Raw genomic sequence first — 13,400 nt, 5'->3', positions numbered from 1 at the left:
TAGGAGACTTGTTTACGATCCGTCCTGATGCAGAGGAGGGGAAATGTATTAACGATGGTGGTAAAACTCATCAATATGAACAAGACATTCTGACAGAACACTGTCCCCCTATAGACAGGGGTTCAGCATTTAACTTCTTGACTTCAAAAAACCTTTTTATTTTCCACAGCCACATCCAAGATTCGTATTTCTCTTGTCCATTAGTTTTGTTTGAAATCAGATAATTTAAATTAATGTTCAAAGCCCAGTCAAAAATGGATTTCTTCAGATCACATTTCTGTTGATTCTCTCAAAATGGCCACTGGACACTTCTGTGCAGTGAGACCGTGCTGGGGGCTGTATATCTTTTGCAAAAGGGAGACATTAGCTCCTCAAATTTCTATAGCATAAACAGTAACTACAGAGACATAGCACAGTTGGAAATAACCTTCTCAGACAGCATGTCTTTATGGAAAATATGTTTCCGTCAAACCTAAGTTAATGGGCTCAACACGGGAGGTCAGACTAGAAGATGATCCCGCCAGGTCCTAAAACGGACGTGCCTTGGGAAGAAGAGAAGTTCTTGTAACACTGAGCAGAGGGGACTGAACTTTACAAGGGTACTGAAGTATCACAATACACCTTTAATTTGGAAGATGCTCTATGCTCCTGTCACATAATATGAATGTGCTTCCATGTCAATGAGTTATGCTTGGACTACACCATTCTCTTATCCTAATCCTTTCCAACTACATCAAAAGCAGGAAAACACCTTGTCTGATATGGACAATTTCTGATCCGGTGTTTCATCTACCACTAACATTTCAACAGATACGTAGGAGCACTGGTAACTGATCCAACAAAAAAAGCAGCTGGGTCATATTTGGAATGGACCCTGGAATTAGCAAGCTGACAGCTGATACTGGCTCTGAATCTGCCCCTTGTTATTTATTAGGAGAAATACCACAAATGCAAGATTTTGTCTTTATTTCCCAACCTCCTTACCTGGGGAATTTTGGGGTGATGAACAGGGTGAGCAGCGAGGAGAGAAACTGTAACCAGGATGGAAGGCAGCCTGCAGCGGTATGTAGGACATGATATCCTCTTCAAAAAGGCTGCATGGGGAAAGTCATAGGGAGAGATTTTGGTTCACATCCATCACATGAAGGAATGTAAATATGCAGAATGTTGCAAGTCCACTGTGTCATAACTTTGTGTGCATCTCTGAACTCATGGATTCAAAAAACCCACAGGTTTCCCAAATAAGGCCCAGTCACCAGTAATGAAGAACAATGGGAACGTTATTAGATGTTTTGTGCTAACAGTGGCTCAGCCTACTGACAGAGAGCAAAGATGTGAGGCTATGTACTAAACAGGAGCACCTCCAACACATTAGCAGTGAGAAGTAAAGATACACACATCTGTCTCCCAGGCTGTTTTTCTTGGGTCGTACACTTTCATACAGCTCAGCGCTTCAACCAGTCAAATCAAGTTGATGGGAATAAGTTGTAAACTTCTAGCATTAAGCAGTGCTATTACTGCATGCAACAACCACCTGGTTTATGCAACATTTTCCATCTAAGACCAAAACAATGAAATAAGTCCTTATCTGTGCTGAGGAAAAGTAGCTAGGACCTAAAGACCAAGTTCTCTGGTTCCAATAAAAACTGAAGCCTTATCTACATTACCCAGCCAATGCTCACTGTACCCTGAGATTTCATGCATGTGTGGGCAGCACTGCTGCAGTAAAACTAGGAATTTCACAAGCAGCTACATTATTGTACTGAGAAAGACAAGGGCTTTTTTCCCCTTTTCTTTTTCTTTTTAAAAAAAGAAACAAGATTTTTCTTCCATTAAAAGGAAACACTTTGACCTGATTCTATTTTCTATTTTATCTGCTACCTGATGGTAACAGCTATACTGACTGAGCTGACTGGGATGGAGTTTACTGTACTGATGGATGCTGCCTACCAGGAAGTATAAATTGGCAGATATACTGTGGTTGAATTATTCTGGATGGCTATCAGTATGACTTGATTTAACAAAATCTTTTCAGTTATGCTGAGAAAGAGCCAAATAGCTTCTCTGGTACTGTAAGTAGGGACATCATGCTATTGATCAAATTGATTACCTCAGCAGAATTACTAAATCTGCATCACAGGACAATTTTTCAAGCCCATGTGTACCCTCTGTCCGAATGTAATGGATCTTCTCCCTGTAAACAGAAGTGATATTACTGAGAAGAAAGAAAAGAAGAAACAGAAAAAACCCATGCCATTATCATGGCATGAATTACGCACAGAGTTGTTGCGCTTTGCTATTTTGCCATTGCCTGTTTATCTCCTTACAAAAAGGGCAAACATCTTATACGCCTGATTCATTTTCTAATCTTATTAACATAAAATTGCAAAAAAACCCCAAACTCTATTCCTATCATTCAGTTCACTGATGCAAAAGCGAGAGATTTTGTTCTGTATTTTAGAAAACAGAATTAATCTTAGTCCTCCAAGTTCATGTGTATAACTCAGGTCACCAACAGCAGATTTTCTGTTTAAGTCCACAACTAACATACCACCTTTTGTTAACAGAATTTCCAATAATATCACTTCCTTTCCTTCCATCAGTTTTATCTGGCAAATAACTCTCTAACATATACTTGATATGAATTGATCACACAGAGATTATACAGTGTAAACATATGTTACACGTGTACAATTATACATTTTGCTAATAAGGAGTGGGAAACAGAGGATAGGACCCTATCAGCATATTAGGATCATGGAAGATACATATCTACACCCCAGTCTGTCAGTGTGTTTCTAAAGCATTGCAGTGCCCAAATGTATTTGTTCTAGTATCAAGTAAAAATATTCTACCTCAAGACAAGGATGTGCTTTAGTACCTTGCTGGGTGGGGTCTGCAATGTGTTGCAGAATCAAGCTCTGTAAAAGATGGGCATTTGCTTCCTAGGAGTTTGGTAAATACCTGCTGTATGAGCATTAGACAGTAGATTGGGATCACTCCTGACCCAAAGTATAATCATAAGCAGTGACCTGGAGGCAAAGGGCTCAATATCCTGTTACAAATCTCATTACACACTGGCTAAGCTGTCTAGTCCTTATCACTAGTCAATTTTTTTCTCTGCTCAGAAGGAGATAAAAGCATCATCTGTTCTCTGGGAAATGAGAATTCAAACTACAGTTGAGCAAAAAAAAAAATAGTCTGGAATAATTTGATGGTGAAGATAAAAAATTCTCAGTTACAGAAATGTATGTCTTACATACTGAGTGCATTTTTCATTCTGTCTCTCTCATTTTATTTGAATGTATCAATTCCTCCAGGAAGGAAGTCTAATCCTTACACCCAAAGGACTCTTTGTCTGGCCCTCACAGGTAAGCAATGTGTCAGTAAGGCTACCAGCAGAACTTCCTGCACTACAGAAACCTGAAGGTCCTTTCCTTGCTCCTCCTTCCCTCCTTCAGCAATCCTGCAGCTGTGCTTCTTACTGCACAGTACAAACTAGGCTCTTGGTCAAACTCTTAGCTGGTGCATACTGGCATTGCTGAGACTGATAAACACCAGCTAAAGTTCTTGGCCAAAACAATTAATTCAAATTTTGGAATTGGAATGAGTTTAAATCGTACTGGCAATTGGTTCTGTTTTCTTCATTTTTGAAAAAATCTAATATGAAAGGAACAGGTATAAGAAAAAGAAAGATACAATTTAACTACTTTGGAAAGGACTACCATTAAGTCAAGTGAAAAAGATTAAAGACAGGAGTACAATCCACTTCATAATAATGCTCCTTTTTATTTATAAAATCTAGGGTGACTATGCCCATGATATGGGTTTAAATCCAACCATGAAGTAAAATCCCTGGTTCCGATGCAGTTACTGGAGTTTTGCTGCTGACTTCCATCCAAACATAATTATAATTTTATCTTCTGAAAAGCAAACTGATAACTGGAGGTGAGGACAGAATTTCTGCTATTCAGTAATACTTAGAATAGAGATTAGATATGCCACTGTTTGCCTTTAGTTATTTTGGTTCTTCTTACTTCTTGAATGTCTGTGGAAAATAACTATAGTAACTACATGGATCCCGGTGGTCCACACCTACTCTTTAACGGTGACAGTTCCATATGGAGCCCAAGTTCATCTTTTGTACCACAGCTACTAGAATTTGGTTTTCCCCACTACAAGAAATATTTCCTGGAACTTGGTTTCAGCAGCCTGGAAAAAAAGTGGTACCTGAGTGCATGGTTTCTGGCCAAGCTGGGCTGACGCTCCTGCAGCATCTCAAAAATGTTGGGTTGGCGTAAAAATGCAACAATCTTGTCATTGTAAGCTGGAAAAGGAAAAAAAAAAAACAAACCCGAGGCTTTATTTACCTTCAAGGGGGCCTGGTCACATCACCATTACTCTGCAGGGGCACACTGACCTCGCTGCCAGTGAGGCATAGGTCAACATCAAGTACTGTGTGTGTGGTTGATGAGAAGTTCTAAAAAGCACTTTTGTGATCACTGCTTTCAGAAGAAAAGAGAAACTTGGCTTACCCAGAGGTAATGCCTCGTGATGGTGCTGGTTTCGAATAGCTGTTACGAGACTATTGCCTGGTCTGGCCAACAGGGTGACTCCTCTGTTTCGAGAGACTTCAGAGGCCTACAACATCAGAGGAAAGGAAAGGAATGATCAAAATTGACCACTGGTAGCACATCAGTCAGTTAAAAGGTTTCTTATCTTCTGTGAGTTTCAGAATGGTCCATGATGCTGACTGGAGGACAGAAAGCAGGCACAAAAATTACAGCTTTATACTACAGCCAACTTAAAAAAGCTAAGTAATCCTGTGCTTCCAAATAGAGGTGCACTGTTACCCACACCTATCCCACCTCTTTGATGTTGCACTGAAGGCACCAGAATCCAGAATTAAATGCAAGATAATTAAGGTATTGCAGTGATGGAGTTCTCTGGTTCAATGAAAATAAAATCTCTGTAATATCATACAGTCTCCTGTTCTAGCATAATTGCATTTACTTCAAGGTTTTTACAGCCATGTTAATTTGAAAAGAGAAGAAACCCACAACACTGCAACATGTTCATTCAGCATTGTTGAAGGGAAATTCAGTACTGGAAATAACATGAGGAAGTTATATCTATGTAGATCACAGGGCAGAAAAAGGCTGTATCATTCCCAAAGCAGGTTGCCTAACATGCACAACCAGAAATAGAATTCGAATTGTACGCACTGAAAAGAGTTGATAAAAGGAATAGGAAGAAGGAAATTTATCACTGCCCCTTAATTGAGGTACCTAAAGAAAGCCACTGTTCTAAACCTGCTATCTAGTGAAGGGAAGCAGGAAGGCAGATACACTGAAAGGTGGGTAAACACGTTTTGGGGATATTAGGTGAGAATATTAAAAGCCAAACAGTGAGGTCTGGCAATCTTCAGTAAGGCATTCCTGGGTAACTCTTTGGGGACTTGTGCAAACTGTGGGGAACCCATCTGCCTCCAGTCTTCCTCCAGAACATGACCAACAGAAGAATGATAGAATGGCCCGAGCTGGAAGGGACTTTAAAGATTAACTAATTCCAACCCCTCTGGTATGGGCAGGGACATCTTTCTCTAGACCAGATTGCTCAGGCTCCCTCCAACCCAGTCTTAAGAACTTCCAGGGATGGCACATCCACAACTTCTCTGGGCAACCTGTTCCAGTGTCTCACTACCCTTATAGTAAAGCATTTTTTCCTAACACCTGCTCTAAATCTACCCTCTTTCACTTTAAAGACATTCCCCACTTTTCCTGTCACTGCAGTGTAAGTACAGCCTGTATCAGGACAAGATGCATTAGGAATTCCAATTGCCACTCTACTGGGCTAATAGCTGCTCCTTTCTCACTGCACAAATTGTAGTACTTGGCAACCACTTCAGAAAGAAATTGCCCCTACTCCAATAATTTAAATGCTTAGTTCTGCATCCAAGAGAATGGTGCCAACCCATTTTCAACAGTACGGCCAAATGCCAGGTCTTCCAACTGGATATAAATGAAAACCAAGGAGCTAAATGTGACTGCCAAGTTGCCTTTTGAAACCTATAAAGCATAAAATGTTTATATGTAACAAGATACCAGTCAATGCACTTGATCCGTATCAATACACAGGTTAAACAGTGAACAATCTTAACAATTCTAATTAAACATACTGTAACTTAAAACACAAAACTGCCGTGAAAGTGCATGGCCAATGCTTTGCTCCATCATTCAGTTATGATTTCACTTGTACCCATCTTCTGCCCTTGTGTCCCTCTCACACCCCCATGGACACTTCAAGTTCAGCTCAGGCTTAGGTAGCTTTCGCCCTGTGACCCTCCCCCGTGACAAGCATTGTGACTCACTCCATGCTGTGGAAGGAAGAGGAAGCTTGGGTCCAAGAGGTGCCCTATGATTCATTGCCACAGTGGGCATGAAGCCCTTCTGGCAGCAGCATTTTCTTGGGCTGTCTGTGGGCAGGGCAGTCAGAATCACACGCTGGCCTGTGATCAGCTGTACTAGTGAGGTTGTGTGGGACGGTCCTAAGGCACTGTGCTGTGCTCAGCTTCTTCACTACCAGGGAGCTCTGGAGATAGGTGAGGATGCCTCTTCCTCAGGTCCCTGTAGAAGAGATTTGCATGGGTGTACAGCCTGCTTTTAAGGGTGATCTCTGACTCATCCTTTACAAAGACAAATCCTGTGCCCTTGTTGCTACACAAGGGATTCTGGATTTACTGACCAGAAGATAGAAACGGGGAAAGGGAGGAGTAACGGAGGAGTTAAACACACACCTGCCACAAAAATTAGCACCAGTTGGTATTTGCTCATCAGCTGGGAACTGTATGGTACTTTTGCCCAGTCTGGGCCTAGTTCCTCCCCTTGCTCATGTCAGCTGATGTATACTTTTTTCTTTTGGCTAACTTTCCAGTGCCTGGATATATTTCTCCTAAAGCAAGAATTCTGAAAGGAAACGTGTCTAGTGCCCTTGAAAAGAAACCTTCACTCCCTTTTTCCCAGTTCTGGTTTAACAGCTAAAGCCAGGTTGTAAGAAGTTAAAGCTAGGTTGTAAGAAGCCAGTTCTGTGCCCATCTCAGTATAATAAAATGTACTCTCTGTGGTGCTTCTCTTCATCACCATGCTTAGGCATTGTTAATGCTGTGTTTGCTCTTTACACATTTACACCTCTTAACAATTTTTCTCTGGCAACACAACAGGAAAATTCAGAGCTGTCTAATTAACTTTCATTTTGCTAACACTTCTCTTTCCAATCTTTAAGCTAATAAGGTACAATTGATTGCTCCAATTCAATCGCCTTATCTATTTTGACTTTCTAATTGAATGACTTACTTTCTATTAACACATTATTCTCCAATCAAAAAAAAAAAAAAGGGTGGCCCCTCTAATGATTTAGTGACAGGATTCGTCTAGTGCAAAGTAACCTTATAGATTTATGTTAGGGTTTAACAGCTGTGAAATTGATACTGGGATGTTGCAACCAGAGTGGAGAGTCCAAACTATCACAGGAGCCTTTCAAGATATAACACTCTTTCCTGGGTTTTATATCACTGCTGGATTTGAGAGGTCCTTGCCTGATTGAATCCTGTTACTTGCCTGTTGTGGTTCGGGTCAGTAAGATTTGTATACTGCTATATTCAAATACCTCCTCTGCTTATCTTGCTAACCATCAAGTCTTGCCTCTCCACTGCAGATGCCTGCTTATTTCTTCTTTCTGTCTTTATAATATCTACCCTGTAATCATGTATGTTGATTTTCACTGCAGATGGAAAGTCCCTTAGAGGGAATGGAAAGCAATTCTGACCTGTTCTGTTTATAGCAGTGGCAGAAGGAAATGAATCACTCAGTGATCTATCTTCTTTTAGTTACTGGTGGCCACTACAGCTACCTGAACTTTTCTTCCAAAAACCAAGAGTAGCATCAACCACCTTTTTCCTGTAAAACATTGATACCTTAAAGAAATGCTTACTAAAGAATCTCTAGTATTTTTGTCAAATTTACATATCATGCTCTTTGTATCAGTAATCTACACAGAAGTTTTTGCAGAGGTCCTTTATTTCATTACCCTGGTTCTTTTTTATACCCTCTCTGGCACCCACAAGCTTCACTATTCTGTTCTCCTTCAGGCTCATTTGACATCTGTACATAACGCAGAAAACTGCTGGTTGTCTTTCACAGTCCTTCATACCATCCTGGCGACAGATTCCAGAGGCCACACCATCTGCTCAGCAAAGAAACCAGCAGGCCTGCAGATAGCTGACACATGGCCAGGACAAAACCCCAAGTGTGACTCTACAGACATGATTTATAGGACAAAAGAATATCCAAATGCACTTGGAGGAAATGGCATAGAACATGAGGCTCTTAATAAATGGCTTGAATTGTAAAGGGTTGCACTTTTCCTTTGTAAGTGGCAGGCTTTTAGGTATCAATCCAAAGTCCTTGGATATCAATGGGAGTCCTTCTGGTGGAGCAGCAGATGCTTCCAAAGGGGAAACTACTGACTACAGCAAGGGTGCACTGTGGGACCTGGGCCACTGAGACTGTGAGGTGACAGTGCCATCCCAGACAGCTCCTGAGACAGAAAGCCCTGTTTCATTGGCTGATTGTGCCAAATCAGTGGCCTCAATGAACAGTTTATAATTTCCCCAGAGAATCATTACTCATAAGAAGTAAATACTTTTGACTCCCTTCCCTGTACTTGATATTTTGGGTTTATTGAAAATTGATCTTTGTCAGCCTTGCCAGTGCTTGCAGAACCAAGTGTATTTTTTGAGCTAGGTCATCTGAGTTGTTCGGTGGTGTTTCCGTCTCCTGGCACGGTGAATTTGTAACCAAGCCCCAGGCAAGCATGTGCCCAAATGTGAACCATCCTGCAGGTGGCTATCACAGTCATGCCAGTAATTCAACCACAACAGTAACACTAAACTGCAGGCTGTTGGCAGAGGGAAGCTGCTAAACTGTTGGGAAGATATGACTGAAACAGATCCACTGATACACTCCTATCTTCAGAAAATATGTTTCCATATTCACCCAAGATGGAGAAAGCATGCACAAGCTACTCATGCCTGGTCTGCCTTTGACCCTGAAGAACTGACCTTGCACCCTAGTCAGCTCCTGATCCCAACCCCAGCTGGCAATGAGAGGTGTCAGACAGGTCCTGCCGCAATAAATTAATTGCACAAGCATTCCTCTGGGTATTTTTCTGGAAGAGGAAGATCCTTTCGCCATAATTTATCTCTACTCCTATTCAGCACTAATCTCTAGAGATCTTCAATTGTATGGATTTGCTATATGAAGAATCTGATTGCTGGTACTTTTTCCTCCTTAAATTCACAATACACAACACAGTATTTATGCATCTTTCAATTGTGTCCATGGCCCTCAGTGATAAAAGTCATTCCCATGAAACACAGGAAAGATGCTTAATGTGACTGAAAGCTAGGGAAGCAAACCTCAACACACATTACTACACTGCTGCTAGGGAGTATATCATTTCAAAGTACAGTGTCCCAGTGGGGAATGAAGAAACATATGAGGCTGCTGAAGTATCAGGCTACAAAAATAGCAAATTACTCAAAGCAAGACCAGAATGTCATATATGGATTCTTCTTCTAAAATCTATTTTTCATCATTTTACTTCAGTCAAGTTTTACTGCTTATTATTTTATTCTGGAAGCCATCACAGTGCAAACCTTCGTTACCAACAAGCTCTAAAATAAACCCTTCAGAAACGAAAAAAAAAAAATCACTTATTGTCTTTACAAGACAAAAATTCACAAGACAATCTGTTTCAATGCTTTCCAAATATAAGAAGTGCTTTTAGTTCTACAGAAGACTGCTGTCAAAAGTTCCTGGATTGATACTGGCACAGTTACCTCTCCAGCGCTGTAGCTACGAAGTCGCTGAAGATGTTGCCTGTGAGTTAGGTGATTGGGGAGACGACCATTCTGCAGCGGAATCCTGGGATCTATGAAGGTGGTAGCACGGCTATTGTGGTCAACGAAGAAAGACTGAAACACAAAGGAACAATGTTCTTTTATAAGAAGAGGGCCAACAGTGTGATGGTACTGTGGGAACGTGACGTGAAAACCACTGGCAATTGTGTCAGAAATACCTTGGTTAAGTACAGTCCGTGGAAGATACCTGCAAACAAAAGGACTGTCTTACTCAAAGCTGGAATAGTTCTTGGAAAATACCTGAAGCTGTGTAGGTCAAAATCATGTGTAATGGCCATAGTGTAAAAAAGACAGAAGAGAATAATAGTATTGGGAAATGGTGCTTTAGCCTATTTGGCGGTCGCAGAAGTCACTCAGCAAAGTTTCAGTGGACACAGAGACACTGAGTCAAATTTTGCATGCACAACAGATCTACTCTGGCTCAAACTGTTTTGCCAGTCCAGTGCTGCCTTGGCTATGCCATGATATTCTGCAGAAAGCTAGAAATACTTTTAAATATTTGTTCTTGAAGCTCTTTTTTCTGCTTCTAAAATAACTCTGCTTGCTGCTTGTGTTGTTTAAACCAAACCATCACCAATTTTGAGTCAAGAAGGAAGGAACCTTTATTAATCACGTAGCCTGATGTGGTGCGTTAAACAAGTCATGGGTTTTGTTGGCACCCTTACCTTGCCCTGCTGGTCAGTTTTTATCTCCCAGCCACGAGGAAGCTCCAGTCGAGTATCAGCAAACATGTTGATAAAATTTACCAGGTCTCTGTTGTGCTGATACCGCTCAAAATTACGAGCATCTCTACGAATCTTCAGAATCATATGCTTCAAGCAGGTACTGTTAGTGAAGACCCGATAGGCACTCTATGAGATGAAAAACAGAAGTGAGGAAAACCAGTTCTGATGGAAAAACAACATATTTGGTTATTTCATGGGACATATGCCCAACGAATGGAAACAAATCCTGCTGGAATCTAGAAACATTTTCATCTCATGGTTTTGATTTGAATGACTACTTTACATGAACACGTAGAATTAAGAAATACAATCTGTAAAGTGAAACATTCCCCACATGGTCCACAGTTAGCTTGTGCATGAACTACCTTTCTAATGCACTTCAAAAAGCCAGTCAGCTGAAACATCACATACTCAAGATGCCTGTAGTTCTGCCCATTTCATTACTTTTATTGGTCAACACAAACACTGCTTGTATGCCTGGATGGTGCCAGAGAAATGCAAAGACAGCTGTGAACATGTATTTATACTATAATTGAAATCAAGATACATGTGATAGGATTCATGAACTCAAGAGGACTGCAGTGCAAATGCCTACACCAAAGCTTGCTGCCTGCGGTCCCTACATAGCCACAGGACAAGAACAGACACTTCTAATTGTCTATTTTTGGAAGACGTGAATTGTTTCATGTAACTGAATGTTTGTTTCTGTGATGACTACGAAGCATGTCAGATGGAGACATTTCCATGAGTCAGATGAAGGCCACCCCTCAGGCAGCAAGCTGTATCTCACAATGGGCATTAAATGCACCTCGCAGAGGAACGTGCCCTGATGCAGTTCAAGTGAGTTAGTGCCGATCTGATTGCAGAAGAGGGGCTAAAGTGAACTATATTTGTTGCCACGGTATATTCAATGATGGAGTGCCACAAAATAATGCTTCTGGTGACAATATAAAGGCACATCCGCAGGCCACTCTTGGAATCTTTTACTTCAGGGAAAAAGCTCCTCAAGGTAGACTAAGGAAGTCACAAAAATCCGCAACCTTCCTGAGCCTTTCACTAAAAAGAAAATGAGTGCCTTGGTTTGCTGGTCAGCCCAAAGGATTGAAATACTCATTAGAGCAATAAAGGATCACTGTAGGTCTCACATCTCCAGTGAAGTGAGCCCCAGCGTGCAGACCTGGAATATGTCCAGAGAATCTGTCGAGAAAATCTGACCCAACAGCTTTGAATTCTCAATTTCTGTGTCCTTTTAATGCACTTTAACCATTATAATGCAATACAAAAATTTACAAGTGTTATCTTTATTATGTAAGGATTTATTGTGGTGGCACCACTGAGAACACTCCCTGTAGCACAGGGTCCCTATTTATGGCAAGGGTTGGTAAAGGTTACGAAATCACAGAGATATGATCTCTGCCCTGAAGATATGACCTGCTTATAACCCAGGAAAGCTTCATGGTCGCACACTGTTAAGATCCCAGCATACTCTATAACAAAAGTTGTATTTTGATCTAACATATGATCAATGATTTTCTTGAGTATCTCTTAGCTGCATTAGGGAACCAAAGAGTGTAATGTAGTTTTATCTCTCCAAAGAAATATAACATCCGAAAAATAAGTGCCTTTCCCTTTCTAATTCTAACTGCCAGATAATATTTTCCAATCCCAACCTCATTGGCATAATTAATATCTTGAAATTTTAATAGGGGCTTGTGGTTAAAATATTACACTTGTGTTAAGCCAAAAGTTATGTGAGCCATTATTTCTGCATAAGTGGAATCTGTATGACCACTTGACAGATGTTTCAATTCTAGTTCTCATATTAGAGGCAAGTTTATAAGCTCAAACTGAAGGCCTCTTTTGGCTTTTTTTTTATTTCAGTGAGAAATAAAATTGAGATTTAATCTGTTGTGACTGCTCCTTACACAACTATGGAATCAGTTCCTCATTTTTCAAATAGCTATACTGACTGAAAATTACACTGCTCTCAAATATAAATCATCATATATCATCCTGTCAATGTATGAAATTGTCTGCACTCCATAACTTAGTTCATGTAATGCCAGATGAGGTAATATATCCCCTTCCTCGGTAGGGTTTCATGGGCAATAATGTCTGGCAGATGCTTGGAGATGGACACCTGGCTTCAATCCACCAGGTGCCACAGCCAAAACCTGATGTCTGCAGTTTGCTAAAAACCTGTGCTGAGGTGACTCTCCAAGTGTTTTACTTTCTTTTCCTTTCAGAAAGAAAGGTCATTGCTCTCCAGAAATGAACGATTTTCCAAATATTCACAAAATCACGTGTAGATACCTAGCTGAACTACATTCAAAATTTGGCAAAGTAGGACTTCCTCTCCTTATAGGACTCCCCTATCTGCTTCCTTCTAATATTACATTTTTTTCCACTCCACAATAGGTTTGTGAGAAAATGTATAGTTTTACTGTATTAATGAAAAAAAAAAAAAAGATATTTTAATTTTGAAAATTCATTTTTATTTGTGTTTTTTTCCAAAATAGCCTCACTAACTCAAGTCAGTATTTCTTTTACTCCATTATGCCTGCCTGATTTTTGGGAATGCAAACTGCATGCGGTATTTCTTTCCCCTCTAATTCCCTGAGACTTGGTGGTATCTGAGAAAGACTTCTCAGGATGGTGGGCTCAAAAGGCAACAACCTCAGCAACAGACAACAGGA

The 13,400-nt window shown here is 40.5% G+C and overlaps 2 protein-coding genes across 12 annotated transcripts in view; one reads left to right on the top strand and one right to left on the bottom strand.

The window, feature by feature from the left end:
• The window catches only part of EGFR (epidermal growth factor receptor), a 1,326,436-nt gene that overhangs the window by 508,804 nt on the left and 804,232 nt on the right, over nucleotides 1–13,400 (top strand). The gene's annotated exons all lie outside the window — the stretch shown is intronic.
• HECW1 (HECT, C2 and WW domain containing E3 ubiquitin protein ligase 1) overlaps nucleotides 1–13,400 on the bottom strand; it is a 255,066-nt gene that overhangs the window by 43,051 nt on the left and 198,615 nt on the right. For all 11 annotated transcript variants that reach the window (XR_007630633.1, XM_050330117.1, XM_050330094.1 and 8 more), the window contains 6 exons: nucleotides 10,645–10,830; nucleotides 9,899–10,033; nucleotides 4,536–4,641; nucleotides 4,231–4,327; nucleotides 2,111–2,194; nucleotides 985–1,094 (listed from right to left, as the gene is read on the bottom strand). Coding sequence is in view for 10 of the 11 variants with exons in the window: in XM_050330117.1 (XP_050186074.1) it covers nucleotides 985–1,094; nucleotides 2,111–2,194; nucleotides 4,231–4,327; nucleotides 4,536–4,641; nucleotides 9,899–10,033; nucleotides 10,645–10,830 (718 nt within the window). In the remaining variant the exon portion in view is untranslated. The remainder of the gene's footprint in view (nucleotides 1–984; nucleotides 1,095–2,110; nucleotides 2,195–4,230; nucleotides 4,328–4,535; nucleotides 4,642–9,898; nucleotides 10,034–10,644; nucleotides 10,831–13,400) is intronic.

The sequence above is a fragment of the Myiozetetes cayanensis genome, unplaced genomic scaffold (assembly GCF_022539395.1).
Source record: "Myiozetetes cayanensis isolate MyiCay16 unplaced genomic scaffold, myiCay2020 scf1, whole genome shotgun sequence".
Lineage (NCBI taxonomy): Eukaryota > Metazoa > Chordata > Aves > Passeriformes > Tyrannidae > Myiozetetes > Myiozetetes cayanensis.
The sequence above is the reverse complement of the archived record's forward strand: the minus strand, read 5'-3'. Positions and strand labels throughout refer to the sequence as shown.